General features: G+C 35.4%; 1 protein-coding gene across 1 annotated transcript; it reads left to right on the top strand.

Moving 5' to 3' along the window:
* Positions 1 to 2,912: 2,912 nt before the first annotated feature.
* Positions 2,913 to 5,065, top strand: LOC127075975 (pentatricopeptide repeat-containing protein At2g46050, mitochondrial). Its single transcript, XM_051017524.1, has one exon. It carries the CDS (start codon positions 3,029 to 3,031, stop codon positions 4,985 to 4,987), a length of 1,959 nt encoding a protein of 652 aa, XP_050873481.1. The 5' UTR covers positions 2,913 to 3,028; the 3' UTR covers positions 4,988 to 5,065.
* Positions 5,066 to 17,723: the final 12,658 nt, after the last annotated feature.

The raw sequence follows: 17,723 nt of genomic DNA on the forward strand, positions 1-17,723 counted from the left end.
AAATATAGGAATGTTGTATATTTGAATGCTTTGTTTGCGATTTTTTTAAAAGAATTTATTTTTTCAAAAATAATACAAAAATAATTATAATTTTAAAGTATTTATCAATATAACCACCTTTCAAAAAATTGAATAAATACGTCATTTGTTATGGCGCATGCATCGATCAATTTGTACCCAGATACCACTTCAATTGACGCATGTATGTAAAATGTAAGAGCATGCATCACTGCAACTGACGCACGCATGTAAAATGTAAGAGTATGCGCCACTGTAATTGACACATTCATGTAAAATATAGGAGCATGCGCCACTGCAATTGGCGCATGTGGCTACTCTTTATTTTTTTTACATGCATGCGACAATTGTCGTGGCGCATGCTCATATATTTTACATGCATGCGCCAATTGCATAACACATGCTTTTACATTTTACATGCATGTGCCAATTGTAGTGACACATGCTCCCACAAACATGATTAGTATGATAAATAAATTGTAAATATGATTATTTTGGTATTTTATTTGAAAAAATTGATTATTTCAGAAAAAATCGTAATTTGTCTTCTAAATTATTTTTATACGAGCCCAAATTAAAAAAATGAAATAATCAGATGGTAATTAATTAAAGATAAAAAGACCACTGATATAGTAAAGATAACTGGTTTATCTAAGAAATGGATTGGAAAATTGGTTTCCAATAATGGTTTAAAAAATAGGTTTCAGATAATTGGTTAAAAAAACCAGTTTTAGATAGCAGGTTAAAAAAGCCAGTTTTAGATAATTGATTCTAAAAAGTGGGTTTCAAATAACTTGCTTAATATGGGGTGGTTGTTTATTTTTAAAAACGGGTTATAAGAAACTAAACCATAGAAAATGATTAAGGTAACCGGTTATATAACAAGTTTAACAACGATTACTTAATAACTGGTTTAAACAAAATAGAAACAATTCAAATAACCTATTTTGGGATATATAAATGGTTTAGATATCTGGTTTTTAAAAAAAGTTTTCATAAAATGGTTTCAAATAACTAGTTTAAAAACTATTGTTAAATAACTGGTTTAAAAGGGTTTGATGGGTGATTTTAGAAACTGATCTGCTTTTAACCAGATAACTATTTTGAAAATGGTTATATAACTGGTTTTTAGAAATGATTTTAAAATGTTTTTTAAATATCTGATTTAAACGGGTTGGATAATTGGTTTTAAGAAACCAAATTGTTTTTTATATCTGGTTTAAACAAGCTGGGTAACTGGTTTAAAAACGGTTTTTAAATATATGGTTTAAACGGGTTGGATAACTAGTTTTTAAACGGTTTCTAATTATTTAGTTTAAACAAGTTGGATAACTGGTTTAAGAAACCAGACTATTTTGTATATCTGGATTAAACGTGTTGGATAACTAGTTTTAAAATGGTTTTTAAATATTTGGTTTAAACGGGTTGGAAACTAATTTTTTAACTGATTTCTAATTATCTGGTTTAAACTGTTGGATAACTGCTTTTAAGAAACCAAATTGTTTGTATAACCGATTCATAACGGGGTTGGATAACTGGTTTTAAGAAATCGAACTAGTCTTTTTAAACGGTTTCTAATTGTCTGGATTAAATGTGTTGGATAATTATATTTAAGAAACCGAATTGTTTATATATCTAGATTAAACGTGTTGGATAACTGGTTTTAAGAAACCGAACTAGTTCATAAACGGGTTGGATAACTGGTTTTAAGAAATTGAACTGATTTACATAACTTGTCCACGCCAACGAGTTTCGTCATCAAATGCCCAACAACAAATCCCCACCCAAGAACAATGTCAACCCACCCAAACCCAACAATCAACCTCACACCATCACCCTACCATATACACCCAACCATCAAACACCCAACCACACAACCAATTCATGTCACACACCCAAACTAAAAACCACCAACAACCATACGCAACCACCACATCTGCCTATAGCCCGGATGATTCAATCTCATCCCATCATAGCCCCCCACTTATGAACACCCAAACATCTCAACGCCATAACACTCAACCATTGTTTGACTCTATTACACCACAAGAACCATTGCTTCGTTTCCAAAATGATTCAATGTCCCAATTTGGGCAACCGTAGCGTCCACAAACCACTCAACCACAATGACCCAACTACGATAATATGGGCACCAAACTCAATTACGATAGCACCGTTGACCGCAACACCCTCAACTATTGGGGAGAAATGATGACAAATTTATCAAATACCATTGGACCTTCCACCAGACCTTCACACCAGCCATCATTGCATCATGTCAGCATTCAAAGACCGCAAACACCTCAGAGAAATTGTGGGAGACCTCGAAAGCAGACTAACGCACCGGAATGTGGAACAAGGGAGCGTTTCAATCGGGCGGGTCATTGATTTTCTTCTCAATTGTTATGTATTTTAACTTTATATCATAATATTAATAATCATTTTTTATTTACCTATTTATTTTATTTATTTATAAGTATAAAATATAAAATTAAAAAAATATATACATAAAGTTTGCGCCACATGCAATGGGGCATGCACATGATTTATAGTAATCATGCGCCAATTGCATTGGCTAACACTGCATGCATGCGCCAATGGTGATGACGCCTCTGCTCAATGATAAAATGCACGTGTCAGTCCAACTAACGCATGCTTTAAACGTGTGGATGAAAGATGATTATTTTGGTACATAAATTGAAATTGTGATTATTTAAGAAATTATATTAACTAATAAAAATGATTAAATAATAATTAAATAAATACATACATATGCAAGTAATGGATATATAAATTTATTAAACAAATAATAAAAATGATTAAATAATAACTAAATAAATACATATGCAAGTAATGACGAAGATTGTGAGATGTAAAGTTACAAGTAAAAGAATTTTTAGAAATCTTATATTTTGATGAAACAAATTTATGTCAAAACTTAACTGAAAAATTTCACAAACTCTGCAACCTCCATTTCAAATTTTCAATTCCTTCATCTTATGATCATTTTATGTTCTGCAAGCTCCATTTTTTCAAAAAGAAGCTACATTTCCCTTCATTCCCTATCTCATTCTTCACAAAATGCTTCTCTTTCTCTTCCTACCAACCCCATCATCCATGTAGCTCCACAAGCAGACTCAGAGCTTCTATGTCAATTCCTGATCAAACTCATTTAGAAGACCATGACACTGTTCGTTTGTTTTGTTCCAACGCCCTCAAAATCTCAGCCAAAAAGGGTTATCTTCCTGAAGGAAAACAGTTACATGCCCATTTAATAAAGTTTGGATTTTGTCATGTTCTTTCCTTGCAAAATCAGATTTTGAGTGTTTATCTTAAATGTAAAGAAACTGAAGATGCAGAGAAGCTGTTTGATGGATTGCCTGTGAGAAATGTTGTGTCGTGGAATATTATGATTCGCGGTATTGTTGGATCATGTGACAATGAAAATGAATTGGATAGTAAGCAGCTGTGTTTTTCTTATTTTAAAAGGATGCTGTTGGAAATGGTGGTTCCTGATTATATAACTTTAAATGGTTTGATTTGTTCTTGTGCTCGGTTTTATGATGCTGAGATGGGAATTCAGTTGCACTGTTTTACAGTGAAAGTTGGATTTGATTTGGATTGTTTTGTTGGCTGTGCTCTTGTTGATTTATATGCGAAATGTGGTTTTGTTGAAAATGCTAGGAGGGTGTTTTGTGTTGCTCCTTTTAGAGATTTGGTTATGTGGAATGTGATGATTTCTTGCTATACCTTCAATTGTTTACCAGAAGAGGCTTTTAACATGTTCAATTTGATGCGGTTGGATGTTGCGAACGGGGACGAGTTCACTTTTAGTAGCATGCTCAGTGTAATAAGTGATGATGCTTTGGGATATTATGATTTTGGAAAACAGATTCACAGTCTTGTTCTGAGACAGTCGTTTGACTCAGATGTTTTAGTGGCTAGTGCATTGATCAACATGTATGCCAAAAACAAAAATATAATTGATGCACGTAGAGTATTCATCGAGATGTCGATTCGAAATGTTGTGGCATGGAACACCATGGTTGTTGGGTGTGGAAATCATGGTGATGGCAATGAAGTTATGAGGCTTCTCAGAGAGATGCTTCGGGAAGGGTTTCTTCCCGATGAATTGACTATTTCCAGCGTTATTAGTTCATGTGGCTACGCTTCTGCCATTACTGAAACACTTCAAGCACATGCTTTTGCGGTTAAGTTATTGTGTCATGATTTTTTATCTGTTGCCAATTCTTTGATCAGTGCTTACTCCAAATGTGGTAGCATTGCTAGTGCATTTAAATGCTTTGAATTAACTTCACAGCCTGATCTAGTTACTTGGACTTCATTGATATATGCATATGCATTCCACGGACTAGCCAAAGAAGCTACTGAGATGTTTGAGAAGATGCTATCTCGTGGCATAATACCGGATAAAATCGCTTTTCTCGGCGTTCTCACTGCTTGTGCTCATCGCGGGCTTGTGACAAAGGGACTTCACTATTTCGAATTAATGACAAATGTGTATCAAATTGTTCCTGATTCAGAACATTACACTTGCCTTGTTGACCTTCTAGGAAGATATGGTCTTATAAACGAAGCTTTTGAATTCTTGAATTCAATGCCATTTCAAGCTGAATCAGATACCTTAGGAGCATTTATTGGATCTTGCAAACTACATTCAAATATAGCATTGGCTAAATTGGCTGCAGAAAAACTGTTCACCATTGAGCCAGAAAAGAGTGTGAACTATGCAGTGATGTCGAACATTTATGCTGCACTGAAACATTGGTGTGATGTGGAAAGAGTTCGAAAAATGATGGAAGACAGACATGATGCAAAAGTTCCAGGTTGTAGTTGGATTGAGATTGGTAATCAAGTTCATTCATTTGTATCCAATGATAAATCACATCCTAATTCGATAGAAACGTATATTACATTAAACATGCTGCTTAGTCCAATGAAGGAGTAAAGGTATGAATTTGTAAATGTTAACATCACATTCACATAATGATCTACATCATCCATACTAACATGGATTATTATTCAATGCTTTGCTTTTAAAGATCTGTAAGTAAAAAATTCACTTGTGCTATTGACCAAAAACCATAGATATATATTACTTGTTATGTAGTAAAGTAACAATACCTAAAGTTTCTTGTAGGTTATTTTCCCAAGCTACATTCAAAGCCATGACAATCATAATAATCTACATCACAATTTGAACCTAACAGAGGGGTATTAATTTTCTGTTAAATCTATGATATTCGACACTGCTTCGATCTTTCCGTTTGAATTTCAAATTTTTTTCTTCAATAGGTGCAATTGAGAGACCACTTTGAATACTCAAACAATTATAATCATAGATGTCTTGAATGAAAACAAGAAAACTCAATTGCAGAAATTAGATAAACTTTATTAGGTATGTGAGTATTACAAAGTTTGACTATGTGTTTCAATGTGTCATGATGTGGATGACCTAGTCCACAATGCCACAGTAGCAATGCTAGAACTATTATTATTACAAGTGAGATTCAAAGCATGATAGGAATTTAGAGCAACATTATGGGACGGGCTTGGAAGTTGATGTTGAGTTTTTGAGACTTGAGGCTTGAGGAGATGATGGTATGATAGGTCTAGTTAATGTCACGTGCATTGGTGCAGGTGGTCAATATCCTGGTTGCATCCATACATTTGATTGAGGCCTAACATAACTTCTATAGGGATCAGTTGAGTGATGAAAGTAGTGGTAGATTGTCGCATGTCCAGTTCTGCAAAAAAATCTGGCAGCGAGTGTAGCTTTGATTGCCACCACGGCCTCCGAACCTTCCACCATGGAATCTACAGCCTCGAAATTGATTTCTAGGACTAGAATTTGGAGAACGGAAGAGATTATAGTCACTAGGAGTAGACTCGTGTGAGTTAGGAGATCGTTGTTGGGTGAGAATATGGAAGTAGAAAAACGGTATAGAGGGGTGAATAAACCCTTATTGAAAAATTCAACAGTTTTTTCAAAAGCTGAAAATCAGAGATTTTTCAAAAGTGTGCGCGGAAGGTTGGATGCAAAAATATAAAAATTATACTTTTCGAAACTTGATCACGCTAACACTAAGTCGATTCACAAACACTACAGATGGTTTGATGAAGATACACAAATGTATTCAATTAATTCAATTGGATATTTCACAAAATGTGATTATACAATGATTCGATGACAATGAATTCTAACCTCAATTGTTTCTTAGATTTTTAATCACCAATGCAGAAGATTAGACACCAATTCTATCAAAATCTAAGCTTATACAATAAATCGCTACAATTTGAATAAACGATAAACTACGCTATAATTGAAATACCTAAGCATGCAAATCCTACGAAAATTAAATGCAAGAGTAAGGATTGAGGTGACACCAAAATTTATAGTGCTTCGACGTTCATCCTCGCTTTGACTACGTGCATTCTTCAATGGTTTCCCATTGGAACTCTACATTGTTCCTTTTTATTTGACAAATATTTCCAAGAGTTAATATAATCAATAGTCCACAATAATACAAAGACTTATAAAATCTCCTATCAGGATCTTGACTTGTATACAACGTAATGCCAAATTGTTATGCATAATCTTTACTCGATTGACACTTCTCGAATATTCCAATATCACAAATCTGCTCAAAGGCTTTGTGTGTAGCAATCAACCCATTGATCCTATCGATTCCTTGAGCGATGAATTGTCTGAATATTTGAGAAGAACTCCGCCTTATCCGTAGCCTTCCACACAGTCACTACCAAGACAATCTGGAGAGAAAAGCCTCATTCTTTTCACTAGAATTATCAGCACCAATGACAATAACCTCAATCTTGTAGGCTACCTGAAAATCTCAACCAAATCTTCAAGAACAAATTGTTTCAAGAGCGTATCTCCTTTAGTCAATTACAAATCTCTCGTTATCAAGATCTGAATCAAATTGAAGTTGAAGATGTAAGAATTTCATTGCAAGAACTTGAACTTTCAAAAACATAGAGTATTGATTTTTCATTGAATCAAACAAAAATGAATATGAATTTGTTGATTTGTTATACGAGAAATGATGACAAAATGTTTTATATGTGCTTGAGATTAAGCACAAAATATGGTTGAAAGGTTAGTTAGATTCGAATCAAGAACATTACATGATTTGAATCAACTGAACAAGTGAAGTGGAATAAAAGAAAAACAGAGTTTTGATCCATTTTCCAGTTAATTTGAATCACAAGCAAAGTATGGTTCGAATCAAAGACCTTGTGATTCGAATCATGTTTTAATTCTGATTCGAATCAATTATGTTGAACCAATTGAAAAATGTGGAAAATTTGTCTGATTTGAATCAGGTGTAGAGTTTGATTCGAATAAATTCTGGTAGAGGTGACCTAGAGTTGGCTGATTTGGATCATGTGTAAAATTTGATTTGAATCAAATTGTTTGAAAATTTCTGGTTTTCCTATGACCAAAGTGATTCAAATAAGGATTTGTGCTTGATTCGAGTCAAACACCCAAAATCCCAATTTTTATAACGTTCAAAAGACATTGAGATTTTTCTTTCCACCTAACTTGAACCAATAACATATATGACTCTTATTCCACTAACTCATGCAATTGATTAAAAATATTACGATTGACTTCATACCTAACCAATGTTTTATGCATGCTAAAACCAAATCATTTCAAAACATGATCCAGAAAGGTGAAATCATGAAGGAGACTCAATAATCGAAAGTAAATCAAAATAAACGCGATAAGACAAGCAATAAAATAACCGTATTAGGGTGCTCCCCTGAAAGTATTAGGGACATGCAACTACAATTCTGATATACCTTGAGTAAGTTTAGTAGAAACAACTTCAATTACATCTTTATTTTATTTTTTAATTAGTGAATCTTGAGTAGAAAGAAGTGACTCTAATTCGTCAAGATATACAAAATTTGATCTAGTGTTGACTACAACAACTTCAAAGTCATGTTCGGTTTGAAGAGCTTCAAGAATCAGCCCAGCTTGGTCGCAATGAATAATGGGTTCATGAATTAACATGAAAGTTCCAACAATGATGTGGATGTGTGCGAGAAACTCATCATAAGTGTGCGCCCTTCATCAATGATCGGGGCTCCGATCTGAGTTGTCTAGATCGACTTTTCCTTTGCATCCAACAATACACATGAATTTCTTCCCAAACATTCCATGAAGATGGAGTAAGAGTAACCATAAAGATGAGTACAAGATTCACTCAGTGGATTGTTCGTTGGGTAAACAAAAGTAAGTATTTAAGATTATCTTCTCCACAAAGACTGATGTGAGTCAAAAGTCTTTCAATAGTTTGAATGATTTTAAGAATAGTTTGTAGAAGTTTGTCTCTTATGTAACTTAATAATGAAATAACAGTAAATGAAATTGGTTTTTTAAATGATGATAAAGCTTGTTGATGTTAGATTTCATCGTCTTATTTTGGTGAACTATCGTGATCAATAACATGCATTTCTAATCAGTAATTAATATTACCACTTATCATGCCACATTCGTAGTTTATGTCTAAATCAGCAACGTAAAATCAATCTTATTGACTAATAAATGATCTCTCAGCCTACTAACTAATACAATAACATTAAGATTCGACAATGTTTATGATTTCTAAACCTAAATTTGTGTCCAAAATTTAGTATCTAGCAAATGAAAATCTTTGATCTAGTAATGAAAAGTATCTTTCAAATATCGATTCAAAACCATAAAAATGTGTTCTAGTTAGCTATTCTAAAACAAGCATGAAAATATTCATCAATATTAAAGCATAATCAACATTACTTAAAACCCCATGATCAAGATTGATACATGAATATTAAAAAAATTACTGTCATACCCTAAATTTTTCCCCGCCTAAAGGCATCATTTATATTTCAAGCATTTGTATTTATCAATTTGCATCCACTCATTGACATAAATTATTTCAGTTTTTTAATTTCATTTTAATGGCATTTATTTAAATTTCATTAGAATTTTTTATATTTACCAATCCACATAAAAATTCATTCATAAGCATTCATATTCATAAATTATTCCATTTTTTTAAATTTCATTTTAATGGCATTTTCATTAGAATTTTTTTCTTCATTTACGATGTCATTCATACATTTGTTTTTCCATAAGTTTTCTATCGTACACTACATGCCCATAATCGACACTTGTTGCATTACATTGAGTTCTTGTAGGTTTAGATATTTTTGTCATAGAAGATTTAGCTTTAATTATTTAGAGTTATATCTTTGCATTCTCAAAAATTAGGTTATTGTAATATTATACAAAGTTATTTCCAACTGGGGAACCCTTCAAGTTTGCAGGGTACTGTTATTGATCATTTTGCTTGCTTGTATGCATAAGACCATAACAACAACACCTTTGATTCTTTAAGTACAAGTTTTGACATGTATACACCTGTATGTGCAGAATAGAGCATGCTAAAGGGTGATACAAAACAAGGGTAGACATCCTACTGCATCAATAAAAATTTCAAAACTAGAAAATAATTGTTTCAAAAAAATAGGCAGACTATTTTGCAGTAAGATAAAACATCTTTGATTCCTTCCCTTTCCATCAATAGACATCTATTTGAAACCCTAAAATCCCCCATATAAACTGATCAAAAAGAAACAGCACCAAGGAGGCTAGGAGCACAAAAATCATACAGATAGAAAAAAACCATAATAAAAAAACCACAAAAATATCTACCGCCAAACTCATCTGACCAAAGACCAAAGTTCACATACAAATAAACTGAGCCAAGCACGAATCTATAGCATAGCAAAATTTGAAATCATCAACAACATCATGACAGTAAATCCATCATAAGCATCTATAGCAGTACGAAGAATTTGTTTCGAAGGAGTTAACAACTTACCCGAAATCTTATTTCTCTTGACCGGAAAATCTACACACCTTTTATTCATTGTTGTTTGGTAATCTTACTTACCCTCTTCAATAACCGATATATGCTTTTGTTGTCGTAACTCTAGAACGAACCATTTTTTTCCGCTTGAGAACCATAAGAGTCGAGCTTGCACGAAGGCGGTTTGGTGGCCTCGTTCTTCCTGGCTAAACGACCATCGTGCGCCTGTTCCTAGCCGTCGTGTCGTTCTCAACGACGCACATTTCCGTCGGGTTATTGGTTTCTGAAGCGTGACCCATCGTTAACATGTGTTAGGATGTTGTTGTTTTCGTAAATCTTTCTTGTATTTTGAAAAAGCAAAGGTTTAATAGAGAGTTTTTGTGTCGAACTAGGAAGGATGGTCTTCATGACTCAAGGTGCTTTCTGTTTAAATTTTTAAGAAAAGTTTGAAGAGGTTCATGAAGGATGAACACGAAAGAAAAATTGGATTTCTAAGATCTCTTTGGGGGAGGGGGCGGCCTTTCTTGTGTTGTTTCTACGGTTTTCCACTTGGCCTCATAGTAATGATACCTGGGCTGGGTCGGATCTGACCCGCCCTAAGCCTATGCTCCATTATTTTATTTTATTTTAATTGGGCCATTCAGCCGCCCCGTTGGTCCGTTTCTGTTTTTTTTGTTAGAATCAAGCGATTGTTGTTATATGTTAATTGGATGCGCATATTCCTAACTAGTAGATCATGGCCTGGTGGTTGAGATATCTTCTATTTTCCACTAGGCCCTTGGTTCAATCCTTGACCTTGACATTTTTTTTATCCATTAGTTTCATTCTCGCATACTTGTCATTCTTTATTTTATTTTATTTTCGTAACTTATTAATTTAGATTAATCAGTTTTTTGTATCCCCTATTTAATTCAAATTATTTTAAAACCCTTGTTGATTTATTTTATTTTGATCTATTTTTTAAATTTAATTTTTAAGTGCGTCGAAAACAAAAACTTATTTATTTATTTATTTATGCTCAACTTATTGTGAGGGTTCTCTTATATCAAGTCCTTTTGAGGGTATCCATTCAACTTCCTTTGATTTCAAACTTCCCTTAATCGATCATTTTAATCTCAAAGCTTCACATTAACTCTTTTCTATTCAAATCATTTTCATAAGTGAATCTGAAGAAAAAGATTACCTGGATGAAATATCCAGTCGTAATCCCGAATATTAGGCCCAAGTTGTAAGAGCTTGTAAGCCCTATGTATTCGTATTCTCTTCAAAACACTCCAATATTTGAATCATTTTCATAAGTGAATCCGAAGAAAAAGATTACCTGGATGAAATATTCAGTCGCAATCCGGAATATTAGGCCCAAGTTGTAAGAGCTTGCAAGCCCTATGTATTCGTCTTCTCTTCAAAACGCTCCAATATTCGAATCATTTTCATAAGTGAATCCGAAGAAAAAGATTACCTGGATGAAATATTCATTCGTAATCCCGAATATTAGGCCCAAGTTGTAAGAGCTTGTAAGCCATATGTATTCGTCTTTATAAGACCCCAATTTTGACCCTAAGATCCCTCATGCATTTCATCACAAGCTTTAGCATTGGGATCATACCTTGGCACCCTCCTTACCCATTTTCATTGGGTTTGTTTTGGGAGAGATCACCAAGCACTTTTTGATATATCATACTTGTATTTCTTCATTTTTACTAACCAAAATACCAAAACTATGTCTTTGTATCTATCTAACTTCTTTGTAGGTAAGGGACATGATTTCCTTGATTCATTGATCACATCTAGGGTTTGAGACTCTCATGAATAAAGAGCATCATCAAGAATGGATTCAAGAATGGTTATGAGCATCATGTATGAGTCCCAATTGCTTCTACATGTTATATTGATCAAGTTTGCTTCAAGAGTTTGAGGGTGGTTTGCCTTGGAAACCCTAGTTTGACTGGGTATCTTGAGTAACTTCTCCAATAAGCTATCTCACCAATTGATCAAATTTCTCAAGAGATACTTCAAATTTCATCATATTATGAATATATGATCTTCCATGAGCCAAGAAAGTCAGGAGAATTGGAAATTAGCAAGTTTGTTGATGGTGGTTGGCCAGATGAATTCATCTTATCAAAACTGGGTCTCCCTAGACCCTATCTCCTACAATTTCACCATATGAAAATGATTCAAAGATAAAAATTACTCTAAATGATATTATAAACAACTTTCATGTTGAGACCTAGAGCTAGTTTTGCTTGGAAAATCATTTTCTATGTTGAAACATTATAGGTCATTTTGTCTAAACCCTAATTTGAAAGTCAACTTCCCAAGGACATAACTTGCTCAAATTTTATGAGATGAAATATTTCCAAGTTGCACAATCAAATTCAATGTTTCTACTTCAACTTTGATGTTTGGAGTGGGAGCAAATTCAACTTCTTTTCACATGTGATATGAGGCTACATTATAGGTCACTTTTGACCTATACCATTGATCAAATGATTTTGCCAAACTTCAAAAATGCATAACTCTATCATTTAAAATCCAAATGACATGAAATTGGTGACCATTTTGAAGGTCTTTGAGAGATCTACAACGTTGAGGAAGACACGTTTCTCATTTGAAGCTCCCATAAACAGGCCGGTATCATGTGTCATGGATCAAACTTTGTTAGTACCTTAAGATTGGCATTAATTTTGTAAAACAAATAATGTAATCACCTCTGTTGTTTTAATATGTTGGGTTGAAGAAGTTCAACATCTGGACCAACATGTCATGTAAGATGTCACGACATTGGGACTGTGACATCTCACATGTGTATCAAACTGAATCAGTTAATTCTGGTTTGGTTTGTGATTAATTAGGAGATCTGGTGAATATCCTATCTCCTATGTGAAGATCTTGAAGATTCAATCAGAAGATTTGGTAAATATATTTGGTGAATATATAGTTCCCAAATATGGAGATCTTTTAGGAAATAAAAGATTGAAGACCATGACTATAGCAGAAGAATTCTGCCAGCTCTGTAACAGCAAAGGAGAAGCTTGCTGCGATTTCTAAAGGCCAAAATCCAGTTGGGTGGTTAGGTTATAAATAGCAGATTGTAACCTAGGTTTTGTAACCCTCAAACAATGTAAAAATTAGAGGTGTGTGTGTGAGGTAAACCTCCCAACCTGTGGGAAGGTTACCAGGTGTTTCTTAGTGCTCGAAAGCATGAGATTATTTGTAACTCAAAGCCTATAGGCAAGAGTGATTATGTTCTTGAACGAAGCTGTGAAGCATGTTCAAGTTGTTTAAACATTACATGACAATTGTAGTGATAGGAATGGAAACTGAAGGTTTCTATCTAGGAGTGCCTAGGTATAGATTGCATTGGGTAGGGATTAAGTGAGGAGTTGTAAACGGGGGAGTTTAACTCTGAATTAATACTGCTAATAGTGGATCTTCTTCCTGGATTGGTATGCCCCCAGAGTAGGTAACGTTGTACCGAACTGGGTTAACAATTACTGGTGTTTTTACCTTCTGCACACTATATTTTGTTTGTTATAACTCAGTCTGTTTTGAGCCTGCAGTCTGAATGCAAAATAGAATGTTATGACATTCATCATTGACTGCTGATACTGATAGACTGGTTGGTCTCTTACAGTTCACCCATCTGTAATGTTGGGACAGGTGATGTTCAAATCAATGTTGTGATAACATTATGATAACTGGGCAGGATCAATAAACATAAGAGCTATGTTTGATTTCTACTGTGTCCTTGCACTAGATGAATAAAACTGGATGTTCTTCTTTCCATGGTGGTATATTAGCAGATGTCTTGACATCTGTGACTGAGTGCATATGGGCACTAGGCCTTAATTGTTATAACTGTCTTGCTGTATTAGTAACAATGTTGGATCAGATGTCATGACTTCGTGTAGAACATCTGAACTCTGACTATACCAGAATTTCAATTGGTATCAGAGCAGGCATCCTGTTCTGTTTCTGGATGAGATCCATGGGTGTTACTTTCTGGTATCTTGCAAGGAGTTATGTTAGTGGAACCGTTGGAAGGTTCTGTGATTCCCCTGAATGGACCCTTGAAGTAGGTGGTTGGACTATTCATGACAGGAACTGTGTATACCTGTCTCTGGTGGTTGGCAATTGGCCTTTGTGTGGAACAGCTGTGCTAGTATTGAAACATACTCAAACCTGGTATGTTCTTGGAGGCTGATCTGGTGAAGTGTGTGGTCATAGGTTGAGTTGTATTATGATTTCCGCTGCATAATACCTGGCTAAACTCAAACTCTGATGAAGGTTCCCTTCATGTGGATGAAAGGCTGCTGTATTCAAGATTTCATCACAATCTACTGAAGATGTCAAAGATACTTGAGTCTCCTCAAGTCCACTCATCATGACGTTCTCACTTCAGGATGAACATGTTGTTCAACAAGTATGCAGCTACTGGTTGAAGAGCAGATGTGTTTAGGTGTCAAACAAAGGGATACGTGTGTTTGGAACCTACTCCTAACCTGGAAGAGGAGACATCTGTGGGTGCTAAGTTGACAAGGGTAGGGTCAACTGTTGGTGTGCTCAAGAAGGTCACTTTTAGACGTCTGATCTCTAGAAGTGGAGCTGGTTGAGATGTGACACGGTGCAATTTCCTGCTGTCTGTCTTATTCCTATAGATTGATCAGGATTGGATAGTTGTTCCCTGAAGTACTATGTTGTGTTGGAAGACAAGTTCCTTGGATGTTAGAAGTCAATAATGGGGTAACCTGATTGCTATTTCATTTAAGAGGATTGGGACCATGAATCTTGTTATTCAAACACCACACTCAGAAGTGGCAGTTCTTTCAAGGAGTGAGAATATGAAGATTCAGAGGTTGGTTGAGTAGTATGCTCTGGCAATGCATAACTACTATTGACTGATGTTGTTTTCTTTCACCAGTACTTATGATCAGCTGGAGTCTGATTGGTGTGATTGGAGTATGTATAGGTATAACTCATATAGTTAATTGCCACCGATAGGGGTGATGTTTGTCATGGTGAGACATTTGTGTACAATGCATGGATATTTGTGTAAAGTTTCCATGATTGTTAATTTGAGGGGGAGTTTTGGTTTACCTCCTCACGTTCGGTCAGCCTAGGGTCTGGTTGGCTGTTGACCTGTGTCACATGGGTTCTGGTGGGTGTGTGACACATTTGCAAGGAAGAATTCATCTCTCTCATTCCTAAGGGTGAATTTAATCTGGGAAGACTTTCAAATCTGTTGAGGTGCTTGCAAGCAGAAGATGTTGACACTAGAAGAGTATTTTCAAAGTATTCTTATGGTGGAAGTATCTGAAAGGAATATTGGGAAAGGATTTAAGATCAATGTCTACTTGTGCCAAGTACAAGTATTTAATTGATTATCCTTGGAGCTCAAGATAAATGATGTTTTAAAAAATGTTGGAACATCTCATCTTCAAGATCCTGTGCAGAATCACAGGAAGGATAGTACAGTGGTTTATGATCTATCACTTTGGTGGCAGCAAAAGCATATGATCACTGAAAAAGTTTCCTGGCAAGAAACATGCTCAGCCCTGGTATGTACAAAAAGAAGAAAACATCATAGTCCTGATGGTGGTTACTTGGATCAGTTTACTCCTGATCTAGGTAAGGAAGTGCATTAGCTAATGCACACTATGGAGTCAAGAACAAGTGGCAACAGTCTTGACATCATGGAAACAACTTTGCTTTAGGAAGTGGAATCCTTGGTATAGCTGAAGGGATAGTTTCTAACTGGTCCTTCTGAAGACTCATGCATCAGAGTGTCTGATGTCTTTGGAGAAGAAGCAGGGACTCATCAAGGTGTGAGCTTGGATGACTTAACTGCAAACCTGCAGGATGGAGGATGTTTACTCAAACTTGGTTCCACAATCAAGTCTATGAGAACATTGAACTCTTGTTCTGTGAAGGGAGGAAGTTCTTTCAAGTGGCAGAAGAAGGAGCTGAATTCAACAGCTAAATGTCAGAACACAATGTTATGACATTTGGTTCAACATCAGAATCTTAGTTGGTGAAGTGGCACATCAACTTGAGATAGAAGGGTCTACAGGGTTGTAGATTGGATACTTCAAAAAACTTGAAGTTCAAGTCTCACTTGGAAGGTCAGAATATCTTGGGAGAAGTCTGATAAACGTGGAGAGGTCAAAAGAATGGCATTTGACTTTTTCATATGAGGATTCATGAAGGAGGTAATCAACCAGTGGCACTTGGTCTATCTCAGAAGTGAGTTCAAAGAATCAAGATAATCTACATATGGCAACTGATTATTCTTGAAGATAGTCTGAGACAAGTTACTTTTGAGCAGAAAAGTAGTAAGTTGAAGACAAAAGGAGGTGTTTTCTAGTCATCTCTTGGAGCTTGTGGAAGGAGTTTTGAGCTATCTATGGAAGACTATCTCTTGTAATGGGATGAGAATGTATATGTCCCAATTTGTGTCTGGTTTCTTGTGGATCAAGCTAATGACTCAGTGATATCTGAAGATTATCAGATGGTGTTTTGTTGTGAAGGATGTCCTAACTCATGTTAGAACATTTTGTAAAGAGGTTTTCTGTTCTAGTTAGAAGAGAGATTGACACAGAATATGGATGTGTTCAGCCAAGAGGGTTGAACAGAGGGTGTGCTCTTGAAGACATGAAGATGCATCTTATGTTTTCCATTCATCAAGTGGTATGGGTTCTCTTTGAATCAGGAAGAATGTGAAGGTCCAACTTTGGGGTGTTGGATATGTTCATGTGTGATCTCCATGTTTCAAGAGGAGAGTTAGGTGTCCATGACAGGGGGAGTTCTGTCTTCGCACTACAAGTAATCATCAAGCTTGTGGTCTATGTGTTCTCAGATAACAAGGTATGGCACCTTGTTAGTTAGTGGGATGATGTGGTGTGTGTCAAGGCTGAGTGAGCAGAAGAATGTCTGACCGGATGTCATGACATTGCCTTGGACAATATTGGTATTTCCTTCTGAACCTTACAGTCATAAGGAAATATGGAAGCAGTTGTCAGTATGACAGTCTGGCTGGTACAGGTGCTGAAGTTACAGTAGCTGTTTTTTGACGAATGCACATATTTAGGGGGAGAAGAAGTACCCTTGTGCATTGTGCTTTTGTGTGTCTTACTAGTTGCATCCATAACTAGTAATTATGTTGATTGTTGCACAGTGTCGCATCCGCGAAAAACAACCGGCGGGCTAAAACAAAAACAAACAGAGCCGCCACTGCGCGTTATTTATCCCAAAATAGGGAAAGGAAACGCTCAGAGAAATCTGGAAAAAGCATGGTCTCGCGACCAAAGAGAAAGGGTAAGGGAGTCGGTTACGCAAGGGGAAGGTATTAGTGTAAGAACAAAAATTGTTCTACAACAGATTCCTTGATTTTGATGATAACAAAGGATGAAACCAAAAATGGCACCCTAACGAAAAGTTTCTAAGTGTGCAGGATTCTAAAGAAAGAAGGAAGAAATCTGATGATGTCATCAGATACAAAACTAGATCAGATACAAATTATCAAATGATCAGAAGCATCTGAAGTGGAGACACGTTCAAGAAAGTCTAACTCTGAGCAAAACAGCAATACATTAGTAGCATCTGAACAAGAATACGCTATAGAAGTTCTGACTCTGAACAACGGTTGTCTAACTCCAGAAATTCTCAGCGCTATCTGAAGAAATCCATCAGAACTCAAAAGAGATTAACATCAGAAGCAAGATTTCAAGATTCTCCAGAAACACAAATACTCTGAGCATGGAATTGCTAATCATGAAAGAGTAACGTTTAAGTCAAGAA

The sequence above is a fragment of the Lathyrus oleraceus genome, chromosome 4, assembly GCF_024323335.1.
Source record: "Lathyrus oleraceus cultivar Zhongwan6 chromosome 4, CAAS_Psat_ZW6_1.0, whole genome shotgun sequence".
NCBI lineage: Eukaryota > Viridiplantae > Streptophyta > Magnoliopsida > Fabales > Fabaceae > Lathyrus > Lathyrus oleraceus.

Excerpts from the sequence above, each read along its gene's own strand:
- LOC127075975 (XM_051017524.1), top strand. The coding sequence starts at position 3,029 with ATGTTCTGCAAGCTCCATTTTTTCAAAAAGAAGCTACATTTCCCTTCA.